The 25,899-nt window shown below is 42.3% G+C and overlaps 1 protein-coding gene across 13 annotated transcripts in view; it reads right to left on the reverse strand.

Moving 5' to 3' along the window:
* The window catches only part of PPP6R3 (protein phosphatase 6 regulatory subunit 3), a 126,772-nt gene that overhangs the window by 28,948 nt on the left and 71,925 nt on the right, over positions 1 to 25,899 (reverse strand). For 9 of the 13 annotated variants that reach the window (XM_060302829.1, XM_060302830.1, XM_060302833.1 and 6 more), the window contains 7 exons: positions 18,544 to 18,673; positions 16,447 to 16,599; positions 14,267 to 14,416; positions 13,081 to 13,145; positions 10,616 to 10,731; positions 8,870 to 8,955; positions 2,233 to 2,319 (listed from right to left, as the gene is read on the reverse strand). In XM_060302829.1, coding sequence (XP_060158812.1) covers positions 2,233 to 2,319; positions 8,870 to 8,955; positions 10,616 to 10,731; positions 13,081 to 13,145; positions 14,267 to 14,416; positions 16,447 to 16,599; positions 18,544 to 18,673 — 787 coding nt within the window. The remainder of the gene's footprint in view (positions 1 to 2,232; positions 2,320 to 8,869; positions 8,956 to 10,615; positions 10,732 to 13,080; positions 13,146 to 14,266; positions 14,417 to 16,446; positions 16,600 to 18,543; positions 18,674 to 25,899) is intronic. The other 4 variants (XM_060302838.1, XM_060302837.1, XM_060302835.1 and 1 more) reach the window with 1 other exon arrangement.

Here is a 25,899-nt window from a genome sequence, read left to right on the forward strand (position 1 = left end):
ACTGTCATCCTGGCCAAAGCCAGGGACTGTTCAAGTCACTGAGAAGGGAGCCCACCACTTTCTTAAGTAAATCTCTTGGGTGGACCCACCCGGGCAACAGAAAGTCCCCGTCCACAGACCTGATGGCCTATGAACAAGCCTGTTGAGGACGGGGGCAGCGGGAGTGGTGTCCATCCTTGGCAGCCAGCCCTAGTTCTTCAGACACCACACGAGGAAGACCTCCTCACCCTTTACCCTGTGAGGCAGCCTTAGGAGGAGGAAGAGTCAAGCTCCGGAGGTGAGGAAACCAGAAGGGGCACCAAAGCTGTGAGCACGCCCCGAGCCAAGTATGGCCCCCCCAAGTCTGTTAAGTGAGCTGCCCTAAGCTCTCTGTACTCGAGCATTAGCAACAGATCTAGCTTTAAATGTGAATGAGAACCTCAAACTGATATATATAAACTGATTTGATTATAAAGGAGACCAGCATGAAATTCTTACATTAACCTAGATTTGTATTCTTAAATTCAGAAAAAAATGCTTTGGAGTACGTTTATTTTCAAAATGATCCATGACTGGTGTATAGTTTAAACATGCAAAGAAAAGTTTACTGGAAGGCTGTCAATCAGAAAAGAGTAATTATTCTTCCTCCTTTTAGAGGGTTACATAAAGTGGATAAACCCACAGGTACAGCAGCCTGGTGTTAAGGCAGTTTGGTGACTGGGCTTGCTTTATATGCACATCAGCAGTCAAAGCAAAAAAAACGTTAGAAAATTCTCCCCAGAAAAGCTATGACCCTGTAACCAGATTTCAAGAGATGTAAGGGAATCCACTTTCCTGGTACCAAAATGTCACCAGTACCCGATTAAATCAGTTGCCCGGAAGTTCCGAGTTTATTAGCTTATTTACAAATAGATGTTTAAGGGCATTCTTTTTCTTAAAGCTATTCGCCAGATCAAAATCATCCTGGAAATGTACACTGTACACCATCGATTTTCTTTGTAGGGGCGGAGCAATGTGCAGCCCTGGGGTTCAGACCAGGACGAGGGGGCTAAGTCAATACTGCCCGGGCGCTCCAGGGTCGGGCAAGGACTGCTCAAAGGCACGAGGGCTCACAGTGAGCCAGCTGGGCCTACGGGGTGGCCGCTGCTGCCGGACAGCAAGCCAAGGTGAGAGGTGGCAATGAGGCCCTGCTGCTTGACAGCTCCCCGCCTCTCTCCTCGGGAGGCTGGCTTCCAAAGGGCAGTGTCAAGAATCAAGAGAAGCCTGCCAGCCACCAAAATGCTACCTCAGGCCTAGCCTGAATACATGAATGTTAAATTGCCTTAGTACCAAACCAAGAAACTGCTTAGCTCAACCTACACCAGAGTGTGTCAGTCTACTTGGACACCGAAAGGCAAGGCCAGCATAAGCATCAGAAGCTTCATCCTGGCCTTGGTAAAAGGGGCTTAAAGATGGAGAAAAAAGAAGCTAAGCAACATTCAGTGCCAGGTGGGAAGGTGACTACGTCAATTCCATTGCCACACCAAATCAACTGACAGGCCAAGACCTGGTCCTGACTAAGGGTAACTTCTTCATACGAAGAGCTGATAACTTTCAAAGGGGCTTCTCTATTTAGCTCCCAAACCTGATACCCAGTGGAGATAGTGAAATCATTCCTCACCTCCCCAAGAACCACCAATGGATGATAAATCAGCACATTTATTTCTATATCCTGCTCTCTCCCCAACAAAGATTACCAGCAGCTGATAAAAGCGATGAATTTGGGAACAGGAGGACAGGGTGGCCATGAATTACTTCAATTACAACTTAACTTAGATGTCACTACACAATTTGAAGATACTGGAAACATGTAAGCCATCTGGGGTTCAGGGATATTGTGAAAGGTACTTTCACTGACGTTGAACAAGTCTTCGTATTCTTATCCACAGACCTGCAGGAACTGTCTACTGTGCAGGTCTGCATAATGAGCATGTCTGAGGCGCTTACTGAACTGTTCAGTTCATTCAAATCTCCTGAAAATTTACCGGACTCATCATTATTATCAGATCTGAAGAAACATTCCCTGGAATTACAATCAACATAAACCTTCCTCTCATGTACCCAACGCTTCCTCTTTTAAATGTCTTTGCCTAGCTAACAGGTTAACCCCAAATCACAACCTAATGCATGTCTCACTCCAACGCTGATTCACAAATGGCAACTAAACTAAGCATTTAAAATAAAACAAAAAGCAAAACTTTAGGCATGACTCACTTGCTGCAAAGAAGAATCCTGTGAGAAACCCGTTTCTTTAAAGTCAATTTCATCATCACTGGATGAATGAATATGGCAGGTTGTAACCTATATGCATAGAAATGTAAAAAACTATTTAACAGAGAAAAGTTTTGGACATTTGTATCAGCATTTTTACGGAAAAATCACATTTAGTTTTTCTCTCAATGTGTTAACAACAGCAGGAACAAAAATAAGTAACAGCTAAGTTGTAATAAATCCACCCAGTAATTCAAGGGTACACTTCACTCAGCCAGACGGTTTGGCTACCTGTCCTTCTGCTGCCCACCTGTGGTTACTTCACTCATGATTAACAGCACCAGAAAGCATGTGAGAGCTGTGGTACTCCATTTAAGTGATTTTGGTAAAAGGGAAGGAAGAAGTTAATGGCTCAGATAAAATATAGAAATAATTAAATATGCCAAGCCTGAAGGGTAAAGTTGCAATTCCCAGGGATCACTAATGAGCCACTAGAAAGGTCAGGTTTAAATACAACCATTTCACTTTAAATTCTTGCATTTCTTGCCCATTCTAAGAAAAGCATTGTTCATAAATGCTAAATATGACTTAGGTCAGTAGTCCCCTGCTCATTACAAGACCCCAAGTCTTCTGCCACTTAAAACGTAACCCCCTGCCCTCACAACTTAAAACCAACTCACATTAATAAGCAAAAGCATAAACACGAACTGCTCACCAATTCATGGTAAGTGATTTTTATTAATTCATAAATGTATTAACAATTAGAAATGAAGATATACAAATGGCTAAGCACCACACTAATGACAGTAATTGCTCTACAGCAAGTAATAAAAATGAACAGTCTGTAAAATTCTAAGAACAAGCACTATACTTCTAAGGGTAACTTACACTGTATTTTCTGAGTTATTCGTCCCGTACTTTTTGTAGAAGTGTTCTGGGCAGAGAGCACTGTCCTTGGGGGAGACACAAGCAGCCGTTACCTGCCAGCCCTTGAAGCTGTGCCTAGAAGCCTAGAGTTATAGACACCAGCCTGGTTTGCTTTGTGATGTTCCAACACTGATTCAAGAAGCCCAAAGTAGAATCCAACTGAGTTTGTATGTGGTATGGCTTATGAAATTCCGAATAAATCACTGCCTGAATAAAATTAATCTCTTTTCCCTTTGTCTGGCTATCTTTGGTGAAGATACTGAGTAAAAGTGAATAACCCAGTGTTTCCAATTAATTCCCTCTCTATCCTCCCTAAAGTATAGAGAAAGCATTAACACTAATTTTGAATCTGGTCTGATGAAATCAAAGGCAGAATTTGTGATCAATGAAGGGAACCTGCTTGAGTCAACTGTGGCTTTAGCAAGCTGGTGGGAAAGATATGGGGGTGAGGGTGTTCCACAAGAGCCCAGCCAGGATGCAGAAAGGAGGTGGTGGAATACTGCTTGGTCATGGCAGCTGGCACCTTGCAGGGCAACTGCAGTCAAGAGCAGGTCAAGCTGTCCCACTGCAGTGGATTTAGGAGCTTCGGGCAACTTGGCTGGCCAGTACAAGAATCATATTAAGCCCATGTGTGTTGTAGGGGTGCAGCACCACGGGGGGCGGGGAGGGCACAAAAACAGAAGACAATTCAAAGAGCAAGCTCGGTGAACTAGAGAGGAAAAGAAGGAGCTGACTACTCCTAGTATGTCTTGTTTAAGTTCAAAAAGGATATAATGTGTCCTCATTCATACTTTTTGCTACAAAATAAGATTTTATCAGGTCATTAATTAAAATAAGCAACTAGCTTTTGTTGAGCAACTACTATGTGCCAGACACTGTGACCCCCTTATATATTCTCCTTAACTTGTATCCTCAAAGCAATTAATTTTTTCCTCCAAAAAGAAACTACTGTTTTACCAAGTTATTATTAATAATAACACAATGCCTGCACACCTTCTCAATTATGTTTTTAAAAGATGTGGGGACTCTGATCCTACCTACACCATACCCAGTCTGAAATCGTTATTAATAAAATGAGCTAAAAGATCGTTTAATTTACCTACAGGGGAAAACTTGTTCATCTCAGTCCCTGATCTAAGCTTCCAAAACACACCCCTTTTGAGGCATCTTCAGCTCAGGAAATGCCTCTTTCATTCCTCTTCTTCCAGCTAAAATCTTAGTCATCTTGTTTCTTCTGTCTCACCCACATCTGTCCATTCTACTGTCAAAATGGAACCTAAAATCCCATCACTTCTCATCAAGTCTATTATCACCTCCTTAGTGGAAAGTTTCTCCCTCGTCTGGATTAACACTATATTAGGCATCTAACCAGTGTCCCTGCCTCGACCTTTTGTCCCACTATAGTCTATACTCAATCCAGCAGCCACAATGATCTTTTAAATCATTACAGGATTTTAAATCACTGACATCAAATCGTGTCACTTTTTATTTAGTTCCAAACCTAACGGTTTCATCTCACTAAGATCACAACCCCAGGAGCCTGCCGTGAAGCTGCATGAGATCTGGCCCGCAGAACCTCTAAATCTCTCCTCCCATTCTCTCCCTGGCCCGCTCTGATACAGCCACGCGGGCGCTGTGCCGGTCTCTGCACTCGCTCTTCCTGCCCCACTTCCCTCCAGCCTCTACACAAACGTTCTCCATGGCGTCTTCCTAGACCACCTAATTCTAAATTGCACATCTGCCCAAAACACTCCCCGACTCCCTCCCCCTAGTTTACCCTCCATCTGTTTATCCATCTCCACTGAGGCACGGATTTTTGCCAGTCTTGTTTAGTGCAATAGCCACAGTGTCCAGCACACAGCAGCCCCTCAAATATTTCACGAATACTAGTAAATCACTAAATGAGAATACAGAATCATAACTTTAAAAAAAGTAACAAGTACATAAGAACATTCTTGCCAAGCAAGATGCATTCTAAGTAAACTATACTCTTGAAGCTGCAGTGAAAAAAAAGCTTTTGAGTTGTTACCTTCTTTCATAATAAAATTTCAGTTTTATTAGCTGTCTTTAAAAGAAAAAGCAAATAAGAGTTTTCTTCATCTTGGCTGATTAGGTTGCTAGGAGAATCCTAAGTATGACTTGATAACTGGTAACCTGATAACTGGTAACCTCCAGTGAAAAGTGGAAGCTACAGACACTTGCTCCTTGCTGCACGTGGTCCCACTGTGGACCCCCAGCACTTACATGACCTGGGGATGGTTAGAAATGCAAACCCTCAGACGTTCCACCTTGACCTGCTGGATCTCCAGGCAATCCATACATGCATGTTTGTATTACTCTACACAACCTCCATAAACTATCTCATAAACTACCTCAACCTTAAAAAAAAGATCCTCACCCTTGGAGAGGCAGGCCGAGAATGAAAGAAACTCAATCTTCCAAAGTCAGTACAGAAACATTGCCTACGTTATCTAAATTTCCTGTATCTAAATCCTTACCAATTTTTACAGTTTGGGGGCTTAGTCAAAACAATGCGGCCTCTGGATATAATTAAAACACCAACTTTTACTCATGATAAACTCCCAACATAAAAACATAAGCAGTATATGAATCTCTTGTTCATATACTTTGGCATGACGGGGTCAGAAGATTAAAGTACTTCAAAGATCTCAGAGAGAAGGTAATTCAAATGTTGCCCTAGAAGATGGCAGGAGCCTGGGGCTGGCACAGCTTATCCTACATAACCGAGCAAGTCCTCAGGCCCACAGCCAGTAGAATAGGTGAGTGTTTGCTGTATAAACAAACGAATCCTGGCTGTGGCTAGAAAATAAAGAACAGGCCAGGGCAACCTAACAATGCACTAACTCAAGCATTTGGTGCTGAACTACTAGTTGACCCAAGTCCTATGAATATACCTGAAATAATTCCCAGAGAAGTATCTGAGCCATCATCCTAAAACCAACTAAGTCAGGGCAGTGTATCTAATCTATCTATTTGGGGAGGGAGGTAGGGAATAAGCAATGTATTATTTAACTGCCAATTTCAGTGATGAGTATGCCTGAAGCAATTAGAAGGGAATGCTTTTATTTGGACTTTGCACGACACGACTTAGTGGGCATGACATTTCTGTATGACATTTTTGCAAGGGCAACACCCACTGCACGTACCAAACTGTGTTTATAATAATATTCACAACAGCACATTTTCCCTGGAACATGTGGGATATAGCCTGAAACATTTTGGGCAGAAAATGAAGAGCCTGGAGGCTACAGTTCAACTCTCCTTGGCGGCCCAGGATTAATGTATAAGGATCCTTAAAACTTGGAATACCCATATCCCTAAAAATACTACAAAGCAAAATTCCCTATTAGAAGGACTTAAGACTAAGTAGAGGTAGTATTTTAGTACTGGGTATTTGAAACCAAGGAAGTGAAGAGCTCCTGAGAGATCAACACAAAAGTCTCAAGAAACAACAAAAGCACAGAGTGGGGCTAAGTCAACAAAGGATATGAGCAATGCTAACAGGGCTCTATATATCTTACCACTTTTGCTATATAAGCGAACTTCTCCTTCTTTTGTTTTACTGTAGATTATCTATGTAGTCCAAGTATTACGGCAGAAAGTGCAATAGGCAAAGGAGAACTGAGCTTCAATCAGCGTGATAGGTGGAGCCCGTGATGATTTTTTCCTTCAACACAGGTGTAAATGTATGTCTAGATGTGTCTGACCCAAAAGGGCTGTGCACTAATTATGCAGGGCAAGCCCACGCTCCTCTGTGTGGACATACATGACATTACACACAGTCACAGACTAGATAACTGACGGCATCGTGCAAAGTAGCTGAGTGCTACCTGAACTGCAATGAAAGTCCATCTTTATAAATATTTAAACTACTCACAAAAGAAATCTGCTTGAATTACCAAAGATAACTTTTTTAAAAAATCCTGATAACAACAAGTTTAACTGGACATTCTTTACTTCTACCTCTGAAGTCAATCAAAAGGCAATTTTTTTTAAAGCTTTAACTATTGTTTTTAATTAATTAATTTATTTTTCGCTGTGTTGGGTCTTCGTTTCTGCGCGAGGGCTTTCTCTAGTTGTGGCAAGTGGGGGCCACTCTTCATCACGGTACGCTGGCCCCTCACTATCGCGGCCTCTCTTGTTGAGGAGCACGCGCAGGCTCAGTAGTTGTGGCTCACAGGCCCAGTTGCTCCGTGGCATGTGGGATCCTCCCAGACCAGGGCCTGAACCCGTGTCCCCTGCATTAGCAGGCAGATTCTCAACGACTGCGCCACCAGGGAAGCCCCAAAAGGCAATTTTTGACGAAGTTTCCCAAGCAAGATCAGAATTAATACTCCTATTTCTTTACGAATAAGAAACAAGGCAAAAATCCCCTTCAAGGAGACCACATTTCCTGCATTCTTAACAAGGAATCAATCTGGGAACCTCTAAAATTAAAAGGTTCAATTTAACAGTATGAGAGAACAATTTCACCCTACAATAAGACCCTGATGATCCAGAATTTTAACCAATTTGACTGGGGGGAAAAAACAATGTACAGTGGGTAATACATTCATTAAAAGTTACTTAACCCTTCCTTGATCCCTCAGGGCTGTCAAAGTGAATGCCATTTCCTCTGTTGGGCTGTGACACCCTGCGACAATAAGGGCCACCAAATCTATTTTAACTAAATGTCCCTACACAGCTCCCTTTTTACAGTTCTCTCTCAACTTCATATTTCTTCCAACTCCTAATACCTAATAATTCTCTCACTATATCCACCTGAACAAGCCACCAACCTGTCAAGAGTCTGGAAAAAGATAACCAAACTTGTTAGACAATCTGCAAAGCAGGAGGCAACGGGCCCTTCGGGCGGGTGACGCAGGATGACTAGTGACCGCTCTGCAGCACCACCCCCACCCCATTTCTAGGCTCTGCTCTGAGCAGATAAGGCTGCCTAACAATCGAGGCGTTACTGTATATTAGAAATGCAAGACTGCGGCCGCTGAATTTCAAATACAGAATTAAATGCCTGACACACCTACTTCCATGCAGAGTCAAGGCCACCACCTCAACTATCAGCTGGCATGTGCTTGCAAAAGGAAATGCTTTTCCTTGAAAAGCAAAAGCAATACTTACCTTAAAACTTAACGTATTAAAGAAAACAAAGACTACATTCCAAAGTCCAATATAATTTTTAAGAATATTATCAATGCCATTATTCCCTGGCTCAAAGTACCAATCTATTAAAGCTGGGGTTTTCAAAGTCATCTATAAAATTTTCCCCCACTGGGAATGACTTTAATGAGGGTCAACTCAACTCAGTAACATTAGAAAATATCGAATACTTAGGTTTTCTAACCACCCGGGGTTATTTAGGCATAAGGCAACAAACCCAACACAGTAAAAGGAAGGCTAGAGGCTGCTCTGTTGAGGTGCTTGGGGAGCAGGGCACTGAGGGAGGTGGAAACCGAGTACAGTGGGAGCAGGTATGAGTAGCTTCTTTGTACCCTTACGTCATCCTAAGCAGGAACTGGAAGTTGACTAGACAAATTAGCAAGAGTACGGTGGGCACTGACCTCTTTTACTGGTAAGAAACATGAGCTTGGCCTACAATTATCAGGACAAGTGGAAGATGTCTCACATCTTTCTGAATAGACGGGCAAAGGCCAAGAGCACTGAAATCACAGAAATGTAACCTTGTAGAACCTACTAGATCTACCGTGTTCCTCTTGTTAGTTTCTCCTAAGGAGCTTGTGCAGAACGTCTCCCATCGCTCCCTGACTTCGTCTGGAAGATCTTCAGAGGGAGAAAAGGAAAAAAACATTATCACTACAGTGACTTGCACACAGACAAATAAACAGGTAACTCGAGAGGGCACCACCCACGTGGTTCCTCAAAGGCAAGCAATCCCTGCAGGCTGAGCTCTCGGAGGGACGGGGTATAGCCATGCTCAGTCTGAACCCCGAGAACTTTTCAGGAACCCCCTCCCCACCACGGTCTATGCTTGATGCTAAGAGCCCTAAGCAGTTCTTTGAATTCAACAAGTTTTTTAAGACCTTTTGCTAAAAACTTAACCTGGAAAATATGTTTCTGATAAGTTCCCTGTAAAGATAACGGTCTTTAAGGTGGGGGTAAAAGCAGTTTTGCTTCATGGTCGTGTGAGTTTAGGAAACACTGCAAATGTCAGCTCTTGCGCACTTTCTTGAGAAACTGACTGGCATCTGGCCAATGAATGTCCCACGGAACCCAGTTTGGCTTCTCAAATTGCTCAAAGATAATGTTTCCTAAATGTTTGTGTCATAGGCCAACATATGGATCCGTATGCAATAGTGAAAGCTACCTTCTCCAGAAACTGTAAAGAAAAGGATACACAAATACTTTTCTGAGAAAATGCAAACTATAGCTGTAATCTTGGAGGCCTCACTAAGGCTGTCTGTCATCTGACAATTATGGCTTAAACACACGTGTGTACACACTCTTACAAAGGCAAGCAACTTCCATAAAACGAAGACTGATCTAAAAACAAAAAATCATACACATGGCCAATTTACGTGCACAGCAAAGGACATAAAGTGTGATGATCTGGCTAACATCTCGCTCAAGAAGCAAAATTACAGGTGCGCTAGCCCCAATTTGTCCATCACTGGGCCACAACTATACTTTTCGTGCACATTCAACAGGTAACAGCCTCTTGAACACAAACATTCTTAAGAGAGAAATAGTAGGATAGACTGAGAGATGATTTTCAGCAAGTTAATAACTGAACGAATGTTGTACCACAGAGGTTGAAGATGTTTTGCCTTCAGAGTAAGTCACAGGACTAGTAATCCCACTGGTACCAAACCTGGAGCACACAGAGTTCTTGATGCTCTCATTTGGGAGGAGATGGACTCAAGGCCTTGGTGCCAGTGTAAAAGGCATCAATACGGTTTCTTCCAAGTAACCTTGGGCTGATTAAATTCAAATGCTAGTGCAGAAAGAGTCCTTTAGGATATTGGCTAATATTGTTCATTTTAGTAATAGAGAGATGGAAAAAATGCTGTTAAATGCTTTAATATGCCCATTAAAGGAACTCAATCCATAGGCTATGTAGGGGACTTCAGAAGAAAATAAAAAGCAAGAGTAATTGTAGCTCAAGTGGCTCAACTGTCAGCCTACGAGTACTTCAAGCTCAAAGGAACGGTTTAGTGAGCAATACCCTTAGAGAATGAAAGTGGGTAACTAGTTACCGGCTGAGCCTGCCAATACTTAATAAAAGGACTGCAGAACTAAGAACAGAGATACAGCAAAAATCTATATTGTTCAAACACCTTCTCAAGAGCCTCATTCAAATCTCGAGATAATATAAGGAAACTCTTCAGACAGCTATTTAAAAAGCTATGAATATTTCCACTTTACCCCTAAATCCTTTCTCCAATCCAACAAAAATGTAATGAAAATTCCATAAACCCATTACCTTTGATGAGCTGCTGTACTAAGGCGCTGTTGGGGCCCTTATCAGTGCTGTGCACGATGCAGTTGGCTATCCTTGTCAGGTGTCCCATGTAGCCATGCCGTCTTCCTCCTTCGGCTCTACCAGGGGTAAAGGACAAATATTCAGACTCCTGAGAGGATGGAGTGATGAACAGCTTGGTAAGTACAGTGGATTTAAGCAATCATTCTAAAAACTGAGGCACTAAAGACAAGAACAGGCGGAAGAAGAGGGTACGTAATATAACCAGGTTGGGGTAGGGGTAGGGGGTGGGAGTGTGGCAGCAACTGTCTACTCAAAAGACTACATTGTAGCCTCAGTCAACAGGACAAACTCTGTTCAAAGACTCAAACCAACCATCCTCAGTAACACAGTATCTTTAAAAACAAAACCCCAAACATTCACTGATGCCTAATGATTCTGTAACTTTCCTTCCTATCTTTCTGTGAAACTATTTTTCAGACTTTAAACAGATTGTAGGGAAATGAGGTGAGAATTCTGCTGGTTCATTTTGCTAAGATATCAAATTTTAATTGTATCAATCAATCATCGAGATAGTTATCTACCAATGGCATTTCTCAAGTTAAAATATTAGCTGATTTGAGGACTTGGCCAAGATGAGAGGTAGTCAACTTGTATCTGGCCCACTTCCCACTTGGACACAGACATTCATATTACTCCTCACCCCTTCCCCACTTAAGAGTCCAATCTTCACAACTATGACCCATCTTTACATTTAGACAAACTTTTCACATCACAGTGATTTCTCCGCCCGAATATTTACAAAGTGTCAAGTCTTTAAATTCTATGAAACAAAAGACTTTTGATTGCAGACAGGAGGAAACAAACCGAAGAGCTCTTTGCTTCAAGGGAGAATCTTTCAGGAGTCACTAAGAAAAACCATACTGTGCTTGTAGGCTTGCCTGGAAAATGAAATATCTGCTAATAAGCTTAGTAGAGGGCCTGGGAATACCTAAGGGTCTGAAGGCATAAGGTGGACCTTAGCTGAACTGCTATGAGCCTCTTTCAGTTTCACAGTAAGATCCCACGACCGGAGTGTTCCTTCTGGGCAAATTCTTAGTCAGAAACTCTGGTATTCCCTCAAACCCTCACAAGGGAAAACAAACACCCATCTCCAAGTTTTTTGGCCCAAGGCTCCAAATTTTCTTTAGACTTCCTGTTCAAGGAAACCTTAAAAAGCTCTTTCAGGACTCCCCAAGAGGGGAGGAATATTATTAGCCAGGCCTTCAGAAGATGGAGCTTGCGGGAAGTAGAGCACACAGGACACCTCAGCACTGGCGAGACGAGGAAGCAGAGAGGAAGGGGGTCAAGGAAGGCTAAGATGGGGCAGACACATAACCAGAGACGCCACTCTGGCCACAGACAGCACCCCAAAGGAGCTCCATTTGGAGGAAAGTATCTGAGGTCCACCAAGACTGAACCCCTGCCACCCTCAACCTACACGCCACCTTTCACCACCCAGAGTCAAAGCAAAGCCCTATCGGTGTTTAGTAAGCAATTTTTAAAAACCAAACCCCAGAAAACAAAGCAGGCAGCTCCCGTGAGTTACCTAGCTCTCCTGGGCACTGCAAGAGACATCTGAACAGAGACACAGAGCAGGGAGATCCTGAGAAAGGTTAGACTATAAAGGGGCATGTGACAACTTTATGGGGTGATGGAAACGTTCTGTGTCTTGTCTGTGATGGTCACATGACTGAATGCATTTGTCAGAATCCCTAGAAATGTATACCCAAAAATGTATACTTCAATAAACCTGACTTAAAAACAAACACAAGAAGTATACCTTGAGAGTGTTTCCCAAACATACCCACCTGCTTCAGAATCTATGGGATGGCATAAAAGCTCCCAGGGCATTAGAGAGGAATGCCTGTTTCAGACAAAACCACTAGGGAAAAAAACTCTGTGTAACAAAGCTACTCACACACAGCAACTAATACTTCAAGTAATCTTGCCAATCAGCTAACGGAAATTTTCTAAAAAAGGAAATACTAAGCAATTTTACCCTCCCTCTAGCTCCAAGCACAAAGTGACTCTTTTCTTCCATGAGAACCCGGGTAACAAGGACAAAGGTGCTAATTAAGGAGGACTTTACTTTGTAATTCTTTCCCTTCAACTCCCCATTATTCTCAGAAGAACAGCCATTCAGAAAGGACCAAGAAGTTGCAAAGGCAGCAACAGAGGTGGGGAGTACTCCCAACCCCTGTTCTTTCAAGACAGGTAGAAAGACAGGGGGATCTAAAAGTAAATTACTAGAAAAATATCTGTTACAATTAAATAATCTGGAAGTCCCAAGAGAACCATTTGTAACTGTAAAGTGGCCTGTACCATGTAATTATATTATATTCATTGTTCCCTGTCTAGGGCAAGGGAGTATATTTTCTTCAAATTAAAAATCAAACTGAACTCCTATCAGAAAACAATTTACTTACTGTTTCTTCTCGTTCATTTCCCAGGCGTCAAGTATTCGTTCTATCAATTGACATTTTTGAAAGAGCTGAATAAAAAGGAACGTTCCAGTTTAACATTGACATAAATGTCAAAGTGTCAAATTTTTAAAGTGAAACAGAACTCTAGTTAAACAGAAAAGTGATACCTATCACTTTATACATATAACCCAGCAAGCCTAATACAGCTGTGAATTACTGGCTAAATCAGAGGCACCGTGAAAATAAATTTACTCAAGGGCCCCAGAACACTACAGGGATTCAAGACAGGATCTATGCCTTTAGCAGTGAACCTACGAGGAAATAATATATTTCAAGTACTGCTACCAGTGAGCAGCTAACCTAAAGCAAAAGACAGGTTTTACTCTGAAATGGAGTAAAGAAAATTATGCCTTGGCAAAAATTTAACTCACAATCCACAGCAATACTTGTACATTTTAAATGCGAGCAACACTTACTTCTCTATGAGCTAACATTACTGCATTCGTATTAAAAATAGGTGTGGCTTGCCAAACTTCCGCACGCCAATGACCAGTGCTGTGGGCTGCATTATCGAATGTGCACAGCCAGTCTTATTCAAATGTCATTTGTCTTCCCCATCTACTTGGTTACTCCAGGTTAGCCTTTCCCATCTTCAAGGTTTGGGCGTAACCCAGTATGAGCTAGAGAATGTCACACAATCACAGAACTTCAGAGCAAGAAGAAACCTGAAGACTGACTTAGTAAAATCACCTCATATTTAACAAAAGAAAACAGACCCCCAGAAGAGGCTTCCTCGACACTGCATAAGAACTCACTTCTCCCAACTTTCAGTCATATATTCAGCACAAGAAATTAAAACTCTGGCAAGCCAAATAATTGGTTCAAATGTTTTCTGCAGTATTTAAATTTGCATTGTTCTTTTAATCTCCAAAAGATTTCTAAATCTTCAAATTTATTAATTTTCCCAAATAAGCAAGCCACTTAGCCTTTTTTTTTTTTTAAAGTTCATGTAATGGTTAATTGTCCAGGATATGATTTACAGAATCACTGGTTAAAAGTACCATTACAAGTTAAATATTCAGACTCTGAAATGTAACCTCCCACCCTTAAACCTCAATTCACTTCACACCTTAAGCAGAAAAATGCTATAACCAGGAGTGGCAGAAAAAAAGACACCAAGTAAGCTTACATGTTTCAATAACAAATTGTCACCAGTGGAGTCTTGATCAGTAATTGTGCTATTTTCTGTGTTTTCAAAAGGACTTGCAAGAATCAGTGCAATACAGATTTCCACTTGTGTGTGTAAAAAGTTATTCCATGTGTATTTGAAGAACATGTCCTACAAAAAAAGAAAAATAATGCTTTCTTTTATTCAGTCTCCTCTATGTTTAAGCCACTACCGCAACACATTCACCAAATAATGAATTAATAAAGTGAAAATGATGTGTTCCTAGTATAATAGGCCAAATTAAAAGGAACACATTTTATTTTAAATGCAGTTTAAAATGCCTTCATAGACTAAATAGCATGGTATTTGCTCATTTAACATGTCAGAATTTGCACGGAAACTAACAGAGACCAACAATAAACACATAAAGACAATAATAAATTTCTCAGACAGAAAGTGTCTTTTTGTTTTCAACGTGACTAATACAGATATTAAGAGTTCAGTAAATTTCCAAAGAAATTTATGAGAATTTCATTTTGCCTCAACAAATGCTTACTGATGACTTCTGAGCAGCACACAGTGCTAGGTGCAACCTGGGAGACAGACAAAAATACGGTCTCCAATTTTGAGGTGCTCACACCTTAAAAAAAATAACCACTCGGGCATTCAAAACTCATAGAACTATCAGTGGATAGAGCAAAATAAGAAAGGTATGAGAGGTGGTGACGTGCGGAACTCCTGGAGGTGCAAGGGTTTTCCAGATTACCTGAAAAGGTAACAGTAGCACACACACAAAAAAAGACAATTCCAAAAAGCACAAATGCATCAAGTATGTATTCAGGATATCGCTGAGTCTTGGTTATCTAATCTCAAAATGAAAAGATAATGATTAATGATCCACTTAGGAGTTTTATCATATTAATCACTCAAAAGAAGCTCTAAGATTAACAACAGAATGAATTAACAATAGCTGTAAACTTACTACTAGGAAGATGAAAGACTAGTGATTGATGACTTCAGTGAGACGCCCAGAGACAGGATTAGGAAGTTATAACCCTGTCAGAGGGTAGGGCAAAAACTATGTCCCCAGAGGGCAAGGGTTATGCTGGCAAGGAAACTGCAATCCTGTAGCGTCTCATCTTTCTCCAAATGTTCCTGCTCTCTACACCTTCTACTGCTATGTCATTTAACACAAAGCTGAAAAACAACTGAAGTACCTATCTCAGTGACACTAGGAAGAACAAAGGGAATGGTTGATAGAGCATGCATGGGTTTGAAACTGGATGTGAATTCAAATCCTGCTCCACCACTTACTAGCCATGGAATGTATCCCCTATCTGGGCATGATCTGAAAAATCATGCCCAGGATCACATGAGAAATGTATATGAAGTTTTATACCTAGGATCACATGAGAAATGTATATGAAGTGTACATTCAATACCTTTCATGTAAAGAGCAAACACCCAGACTCTCCTTTGAAACACACGCCAAGTTCCTCCCAGTGTACAGTGTGGCCAGCGGGTGTACAGTGTGGGTCCTGGGAACCCATCTGTGCTGTGCAGAGGCAGGACAGAGCAAGCAGAGGCCCCGGGGCCAGGCCCATGGATCCCAGACACAGGCCTTGGAGCTGGGGAACTCAGGGGTCAGGGAAGTCCAGGTAATTCCTGGGCTCTTCTTTTTCCCTTACATTCCCTTCTGCTTCCACTGAAGCAGACTAAATCAAAAGATAGTCTCACACTAAATTGAAACAGTCTTTTAGACTCAAATCAAGACAGTGTCAGAGACCTCGTATACTATCTCAGTGGAAAGAAGATCAAAGCTTGTCCCTTGGCTAATTATGAAGAGAAAATAATGCTGTAAGCCCCAGTCGTTTATTGCTAATACAATCCCCTGAAGAGGGTGATTACACTCACTCTATCCTCCATACGAGACTGAGCTTCTCAAGGGAAACATCTGTCTTAATCATCTTCCAAATTCTCTAATACAGTTCTTTACGCACGGCAACAATAAATTACTACTGAAAAATTGAAAGCATTCAAAATTGATGATAACCTCAAAGGGAAAACTATATAAAAGACTGTTTACACTCGGACCAAGGAAAGTCATTGACACATACTGTAAATTTATGAGGTTCTACCTTCAGTTATGTATCCATAAAGTATCAAGGGCAAATTAAGACATCTTTCAGGGGATATCGTACCAATATGACCCCAATGCTATTCAGCTCCATAAGGTCCCCGTTGATACTGCTGGTATTCGTTTGGAGGAGGCTGGATATCAACCTAATCACATTCAACCGGGTGTTCCCCACGGGAGGGTCCAGCACGCCCCACGTAGTCTTCATCACACTTTTCTGAGGAAGAAAAAGCTTTCCAATTAAATTCAGTTCAGTAAACAAATAAAGGGTGTAGGAGTATGTACTAAGATACAACGCTAGGTAAACTAAGCCTGCAAACAACTTGGCCTGAATTCTACACCTGAAGGAAAATCCAAAACTCCTACTGATGATATCTTTAAGATATGATGAAATGAACATGAGGGAAAACAATTAAGTAATTTCCCTGGACTACAAATTTTATAAGAAGTCAAGTACCCCCTTGCCTTCAACATTGCAAACACCACAGGAATGAAGCAGAAAGCTACTGAAGTCCACGAAAAAAAATGCAATATTCCAATTCTGACCAGAAACCTAAGAAACTAAGAAAAGTTACAAGTGGTTTTAGATCACAGTTCTCAATCTCTGCCAAATCTGTGATAAAAGTGCAAACTCAGAAGTTGCCTCTGGATCACAACCTTGAAACAGGATCAACCTCAAACCTGTTCTTGTCCATAAAAGGGAGTTTCTATTCTCTGAAATCACAAAAGACAGACACAGAACATTCCGGAACTTCAGAAGTTTGGCAGGAAAGGATGATGACCTGTGACAACGAAGCGAGGATGCCCTTCTCCATGTCCTCGTCCACAGGGGATCCCTGCCCCCCTGCCTGCGCTCCTCCAGGCCCAGTGGAACTGGACGGCCCCCAGTTTCACTCCCTGTGGCACAGCTCTAATAAACACGGACCTACTCACTCACCACATCATGTAGTAAAAAGCAGCCACAAGCTGAACTCACTCCTAGCCGTGAACAAGAGGAAGGGCAAACCAAACACTGTCTTACTTCCGAGTTAGGCCCAAGAAGAGTACCAGTGTGAGAATCCATATTAGACGCTGCCTTTTTTGCCCACCTAGAAAGAAGACTGTGGCACCTGAGACACAGGTCAGGGGAACCTGGCCACACCCTCTCCTCTCACAGGACCTCCTTCCCCTCCAACTTCCACTTCTCTTCTCCTGAGCAAATCCTTCTCCTCTCCTTACTCTCCCTCCTCTTCTTCCCAGGTCTGGCACAAAGGACGCCACAGTTAAACACCAGCTCCCCCTCCACAAGATGGTTAAGTAAACAGAAAACATCTACTTTAGAAAGGAGACACTAGTCTACTAATTTCCCAGTAACTCGCACCGTAGACGTCACAGAGACACACTTTCCAGAGCCTGGGATGCTGGATGCAATGATGCAGGGCAGAAGGAAAAACCAAAGTGTAAGAACTAGTGCAGGCGGTAGAACTCTCATGGAACTGCCTTCCACCCTAGAGATGCCAAAAGGAAGAGCCTTGTCCCCTAAAGCTCGATCTGCGCCAACCCGAGGGGGTGGGGTGTCACGGAAGGACACCACTATGGACCCTGGACACCCCTCTTTTGGAGGTCTTCGCTGTCTGCTGTCTGTGCTTTCAGTGGCTGCCTGATTAACAGTCGTTTCTGGATTAGCACATGGATGCTCCCGACAGAAAAACTAACACTCCAAGTCACATTCAGCCAACTACTTCTTAAATGAGATACCTGTTCATCAGGCGGTTACACTGCTCCAACTCTGAATAAGACAGCTCAGTTTCAAAGGTTAGTTCCTAAAAGGTTAGCTTTTACCTCAAAGATGTGACAATAACACGCTGTGAGAGGAAAACGACTGTACTGGCACGTAAGTATGCAGAATATAGAGGAAGAACAAAAAGCTGAGTTTCCTAAGCAGATGAGTAACTTACTTAATTTTAATTCTATTCTATTCATCAATTTAGATGCTATATATCGATAAAAGCCAATTAAAAACTAGCTCAAGAGCAATGAAAACAACTGCCCGTGTACCTTCTAATATGCTTTGCACATGGGAGTCACAGCCAGTCCTTTAACTCACAAGGTTCATCTACTTTCTAACAACAGCTGAAATCTAGCTACTGGCTGGTCAACGGGCTTCAGAGAGCTGCCTTACCTTGGGTGGCTCAAGCAGGAGTTCATGAAAAGATCCAAGTCTTCCTCGGATGGCTTCTAGAACGCTCTTGTTGACCGAACAAGCTGAATGACTCATGCCTGGTGGGCAGATCTCTATATGGCCTTCAAATCTTGAAACGAAGCAAGTTAATTTTATTTATTACTTCAGAACAAATCACTGAGGGTGCTCCGTATCAGTGTATAGGGATATACATAATAGCTATAGAATATATAGTGATTATATCAAAATTTCTGGAAGGATAGGAAGAGGGTGTAATAAAACCTTGATAGGGATCAGCCAACATGGTCTGAAATCCAAAGATGTACAGTGTCGGGTGAGAAATTATATCCATTTCTTCCCATTCTCTCCTAAACCTTTTAACTCCTTATACCTACTGTACTAATATCAGGTCTCTAACCAGAAAATCTGGAAAGCAGCAGGAGATCCCTGAATTACAGGACACATCACACTGCCTGCCACTGGAAGACTGTTAATAATAAACAAGCCTGTATTAGTTCTATACAGTTTCTTTTGACTAATCAACACTGCTTCCTATTTAAAAGTCTTAACTTACTCTTCTGCATAAAGCTTCATCTATACTCATTATAAACCACTCCTTTTAGAAAAACAATTACGAGTGGAATGAGACTCCCAAATCCCAATCAGTTTTAGAAAGCACAGGGGTTCTCAAAGTTTGGGGACATAAGGAGGGAGGGGTCTAAAAATGTGGGTGTACAATTCAGATTAAAAGATAAACCTGAGAGTGGTGTGTCAGTGCAAACTAGCGCTTAACAATGTAGCTGCTGGAGCACGACTGCCTGAGCCTGAACCCTGGACCTTCACTCACCAGTAATTCGTTCTAATATGGAAAACGGGAACCACTGAAGAATGTCCCTCCCAGGACTGCTGTGGGGACCACGCTAATGTAGACAAAGGACTGAGGGCGCTGCCGGACACAGCGAACACCTAGAGAGTGGTTATTAGGGCTGTTACTTGAAAATATTTCACACGGGCAAGTGATTTCTAAGAGCTACACGGAACAGCCTTCAGAAACTCAATTCCTAGAAAGGGGGAGTAGGTAGAGTAAAGGCCTTTTGCTTTGATTGTAGTGCTTTTTAATGTGTAGGGGTTTTAATAATTTATGTGGCCAAATATAGCATTCTTCACTATGGTCTCTGTCCAGGAAGCCATACTTAAAAGTTCTTTACAATGCCATAATCCTATGAGTATTTGCATACTTTTCCTCTGGTGTTTTTCATTTAACTCATCTGGAATTTATTTTTATGCAAAACAGGTATAGACATGATGTTTTTTTCCCCAAGTGGCGAGTCACTTCTAAGCCACATTTATAGAATGATCCGCTTTTCCCCACTTATGTGGAAAAAAAAAAAAACCCATACAAAAACATATACTAAAATTCCTTAATCATTCATATACATTTTATTTGTTCATCTAATAAATACTTAGTGAGCATCAATTTATGTACCTGCCTTGACTCAGGTACTACAATCAATATCCATGGTGTTTCTCACATTTTAATCCTTTCAAATATATGTAAAAATCTGCCAAATCCAAAACAAAACCTGTGCTGATATTCCGAAGAGATACATGAAATCTGGAACACAGACTTGGAAAGGCACAAGAAGTGATGGCTGTTTGGGGCATCGGGAGTCTGTTCCCTTCCTCTCTGAACAGAGATCTACAGTCCAGATGCGCGGTATCTGCATCCACGCAGCTCCCTCAACCACTCACCAGTTAAGGAAACTTTGCTTATTTACTGTTTGGGATGATTATGAATAAAGGGCACAAATATTCACTTACAAGTTTCTGTGTGACACAATTTTCACTTTTCTTGGGTAAATATCTAAGAGTGCTGGATAATATATTGCAATAAAGGTCTGTTTGTTAAAAAACTGCCAGGTGTTTTTAGGAGATGGCAGCATGACTTAACATCCCAGTCGGAGAGTGTGAGGCTTCACTGTCACCAGCACTGACTCTGTTTGTTTGGTTCAGCTGTTCAGTGGGCTGAATGGTCCCCCCACAAAACGTATGTCCACATCCTAGTCCCCAATCTGGATGCCTTTTCTTTCTTTCCTGCCTCACTGCACCGCTAGGGCCTGTAGCATGAGGCTGAATAGAACTGGTGACGGGAAATATTCTTGCCATGGTCCTTGATTTTAGGGGCTATGATTTCAGTCTTTGCCCATTAAGAATGATGGTAGCTATGGGTTTTCTTTTTGTTTTTCAGTTTCCAAGTTCCCTTCTATTCCTAATTTGCAGAGAGGTTTTATCATACAAGAATGTAATGAAATGATCACATGGTTTTACTTCTTTAGTCTGTTGGTATCAGTTATACTGGTTGATATTTATTAAAGCTATTTTTGTGAAGCAGTTTTAAGTTCACAGCAAAATGGAGGGGAAGGTACAGAGACTCCCATATACCCTCTGCCCCCACAAACGCACAGCCTCCCCATTATCAACATCCTCTACCAGAGTATGTTTATTACAATCCATGAACCTACACTGACACATCATCACCACCCAGAACCCAGCTTACATTATGGTTCACTCTAATGGGTTTGGACAAATAATGACATGTATTGGTCACTATGATATTATACAGAGCATTTTCACTGCCCTAACGGTCCCCTGTGCTCCACCTATTCATTTCACTCCCCTTGCCAACCCCTGGCAACCGTGATCTTTTTACTGTCTCCACAGTAAAATATGACATTTTCCAGAATGTATGTAGCCTTTTCAGACTGGCTTCTTTCACTTCTTTCTTTCTTTCTTTCTTTTTTTTTTTTTTTTTTTTTTGCGGTACACGGGCCTCTCACTGTTGTGGCCTCTCCCGCCGCGGAGCACAGGCTCCGGACGCGCAGGCTCAGCGGCCATGGCTCACGGGCCCAGCCACTCCTCGGCATGTGGGATCCTCCTGGACCGGGGCACGAACCCACGTCCCCTGCATCGGCAGGCGGACTCTCAGCCACTGCGCCCCCAGGGACGCCCTCACTTCTTTCTTTTTCATTTGCATTTAAGGTCCCTCCATGTCTTTTCATGGCATGAGGGCACATTCTTTTTAGTGCTGAATAATATTCCACCGTCTGGATGAACTACGGTTTATTTATCCACTCACCTACTGAGGACCTCCTGGCTGCTTCCAAGCTTTGCCAAGTGTGGATAAAGCTGCTGAACAACTGTGTGCAGGTTTTTGTGTGAACCTAAGTCTTCAACTCCTCTGGGTAAATATGAAGGAGCACAACTGCTGGACTGTATGGTAAAAGTATGTTTAGTTTTCTAAGAAACTACCAGACTGTCTTCCAAAGTGGCTGCACCATTTTGCATTTCCACCGGCAACAAATGAGATTTCCTGCTGCCCTGCAGTCCTGCCAGCACTTGGTGTCGTCAATTAGGTCCACTGAATTGCTAGTACTGTGCTTCTTACTGATTTCTGTCTAAACGTTATGTCCATTTCTGTTAGAACTTCTGTTTTAGATTTACAAAAAAATTGCAAAAATAGTACAGAGTTCCCATGTGACCCATACCCAGTTTCCCGTTATTATCTTTCATTTGTCAAAATTAATGAACCAGTACTCACACGTAAAATCCATACTTTATTCAGATTTCCTTGGTTTTTGCCTACAGTTGTTTCTCTGACCCAGAATCCACCGAGGACACCACACTATATTTAGCTTTCAAGTGTCCTTAGCCTCCTCTTGGCTGTGATAGTTACTCAGACTTTCCTGGTCAGGTACTTTGCAAATGTCCCTCATTTGGGGTCTGGTCTTAACATTTTTCTCATGATCATGGGTCTTTGAGAGGAAGAACACACAAGTAAAATGACATTTTCATTACATACTATCAACACAACAGTGCTGGCTGCTGACTTTGATTATATGGCTGAGGAAGTGCTGGTCAGATTTCTCTGTCAAACTTGACAGAGTAACTGTCAAGTTCTCATTTTATTCTCTCTTCATACTGCACTTTTTAGAAGGAAGTCATGAGGTGCAGTCTACACGTCAAGAACGGACAGTCTTTTTCTTCCTCCTTGAGAAGGGATTATGAACTATTTGGAATTCTCCCACAGGGGAGGTTTGTCTCTTCACCCCCTTTTACTTATTCAGTCACTTATTTATATCAGTATGAACCCATGGGTATTTTATACTTTGTGTTATAAAACAATACTGTCTTATTTTATTGTGCAAGTGTTGCCAGCTCTGGCCACTGGGAGCTTTTAGTTGGCCCGTGCCCCTCTCACACACCCGGTGCCGTGGGTTTTCTCTCGGAGCGCGTCCTTACTGTCTGCACCACAGGATGCTCCACATTCATCTTGTATACTTCTTAGCCCAGTTGCAGAACCAGCCACTTCTCCATGAAGCCCTGGTTCCTTTACTGGAGGATGGCATGAGAAACTGAGATCTGGGCACACGGTTACTTGTTCCTGGTGATGCTTCATGACTTCTAGGCCTCACAAAGCAACTGTCTTCCTGGTTTAACTCTTCATATTTCAGTATCGGTAACTTCTAGTGTCCTACACTGATCCTTTCCTCAACTATGTCAAAGTTCACAAATGAGCCCAAAGGCATTCTTCAATTTCTGTTGTAGTTTTCATTTCTAGCATTTGTGTATGATCTTCCATATCTGTTAAAATTCTCCATCTGTTCACATATTGCTCACTTTTCCCACAAGCCTTTAACACATTAATCATAGTTATCTTAAATTCCCTACCAGATTGTTCCAACATTTTTGAATCTAGTTCTCCTGACTGCTTTTTCTCTTGAGAGTTCAGTTTGTTTGGGTTCTTTTTATCTTGCTTCTTTGTCTTGCAATTTTTTAGCTGTGATGTGGACATGCTGTGTAAGACAACAGAGACTGATATAACTAGTATTTGCAATGGATACACCCCTTTTTTTCTAGGTCTTTAGTGTGGGGTTTCTGGATCAATTTATAGTCAGCAGCTGAGTTAGGTTTGGGTTTTGTTGTTCCTATGACTGACTTCTCTCGGCACACTGAAGACTTTAAATGTGTCTCAAGTCACTTTGTATTTATAGTTAGGGATGGATTGCCAAGGTTTTCTCAACTTCTGCTCTGCCCCTGGCTGAGGTTCTTCCCTTCAAGCCTGCTCCTGTGCTGATGGCCTCCTTCCACACTGCAGCCTTCCCTCCGCCAGCACGCTGCTCTCGTCACTCGATGTGTGGTGGCCTGGTGGGGAGGACCGCTCTGTTGTTCTGGTTCAGCCTCAGTCTCAGGCAGCGGAAGTGCTCATGGACCTCAGGGGTGGGGCCCTCTCGGTGATCCTGCCCTTACCTCAGTGGTAGGGGCTCTCTAATAGCCTGGGCCCTGAAAAGTGTCCCTGCTTGTCCTGTGGGGCAGAGACATTTTCCTGGTCCCTTCCTCCTCATCGAGTCTTTAGGGTTACAGGGTTTGCTGCCCTTTCGCCAGTGGCTTCAGGGTTTTATTCAGCAGGGGCGGGAATGGAGAAGGACCCTGCTGCTGCACTCCGCAGCCCTACTCTGCAAGGGAGGCCTTCTCAGGGCTCTTACCCGGCCTCCAGTACTTCCTGAGCAGGGCTCGCAGGTATGTGCAAAGTCCTGAGTCTGTAGTTCTCAGGGTGTCCTTGCTCTCCCTGCACCTGAGGCGCTTTGGGCGTTACATAACCTACTATTATTCTACGTTTATAAAAAAGACATTGGAACTATCATTTTTTTAAGATGAAAAATGAAACTGTGTATCAAAGTACCTCCGTTCCTCAGTAGAAGATAAGGATTATATTGTGCACTAACTTACCCTTTCTCTCCTTTCTTTCCCGGACCGGGGCACAAACCCGTGTCCCCTGCACTGGCAGGCAGACTCAACCACTGCGCCACCAGGGAAGCCCTCTCATTACTTCTTGAGTTTTATTAAAATAATCTGGAATTTATTGGGGGTTTTTTTTCAACATTTGACTTATTCAATTATTCATTCTTAACATAACTTTCATAGTCATATGAATTGTCACATTCCTATCTGTTTCATTTATCATTACTTTCACCAACATATTTCCTTATCTTAAGTTCTTTATTCTACCTTATTTTTCTGCTTGGCTTCGGTAAAGTCCATCTTCGAGTAATCTGGCCCAGGTACAGGACACGGATGGGACACTGAGGTCCATACGCTTGAAAATGCCTCCTGCCCTCACACAGCAACAAAAGTGCTTCAGGGTCACAATCCTGCCCCCTGTTTTTCAGTGTTTAGTTAGCTTTACAAATGACATGTCTGGCAACGTGATTTGCTTTGTAGTTAACCCACTTTTTTCTTGTCCAAATATTTTTAAGATTTATCCTTTATCCTAGGGATTCAGAAATCACATAAGGATAAGGCTAAGATCTCAGTTGTCCACCACCCCTCCACCTGCCCCTCTTTAAAGTTAATCGTGCTTAGTATTTGATAAACCTTTGTGGTCTGAGGATAAGTTCCTTCTGATCAGAAATTCCTTCCTGTCATTTATTACTGTATCGTCTCCATTCTCAAGACAGAGTTGTCAATATAAATCTCTCAGCACCAGCTCATGTGCTTTTAAACCATTTTGAGAGATGATGCAACTGCCTTGCAGCATGAGTAGCAAGATACAGTCCTGTATCACCTGATTAATACCTTAAGTTACTGGTTACGCTATTTAAAATATGATTTACCAGGGAAGACATAGGCAAAGTCAAAACTGCAGATACAACTCCAAATGACAACACAGCTGAAGCAGTGCTGCCACACTGCCCTTCCATTATCACTAACCAGAGATTAAAGAACCAGAAATAGAGATGAAGACTTTGGGAGGCAGGGATTGGTAAGGCTGTGTTTACTATTTTGCTGGAAACCAAAATGACATCACAAACTAAATCCAGAAACGCTGGATGGCTAAATTTTCATATGCTGACAGCAGACCGTGTCTCTCCTCCTCTTCATGCCCTCTGCTTTACTGGATGGATCCAATAGTGGGTAAGAAAATACAAATTCTAATCTCTAAACCACATGTTCCCAGAATGCAAACACATACATACCTCTTCAAATTCTCATTCTCCAGAGAACAATTAGGAAAACTCTGACAATTAATAAGTAAATTAGCTTTGGGTATAAACTGTAAAGAATAATATGACAGGGCTTCCCTGGTGGCGCAGCGGTTTAGAGTCGGCCTGCCGATGCAGGGGACGCGGGTTCGTGCCCCGGTCCAGGAAGATCCCACATGCCACGGAGTGGCTGGGCCCGTGAGCCATGGCCGCTGAGCCTGCGCATCCGGAGCCTGTGCTCCGCAACGGGAGACACCACAACAGTGAGAGGCCCGCGTACAGCAAAAAAAAAAAAAGAAAAAAAGAAAAAAAGAAA

The sequence above is a fragment of the Globicephala melas genome, chromosome 8 (assembly GCF_963455315.2).
Source record: "Globicephala melas chromosome 8, mGloMel1.2, whole genome shotgun sequence".
Classification (NCBI taxonomy): Eukaryota; Metazoa; Chordata; class Mammalia; order Artiodactyla; family Delphinidae; genus Globicephala; species Globicephala melas.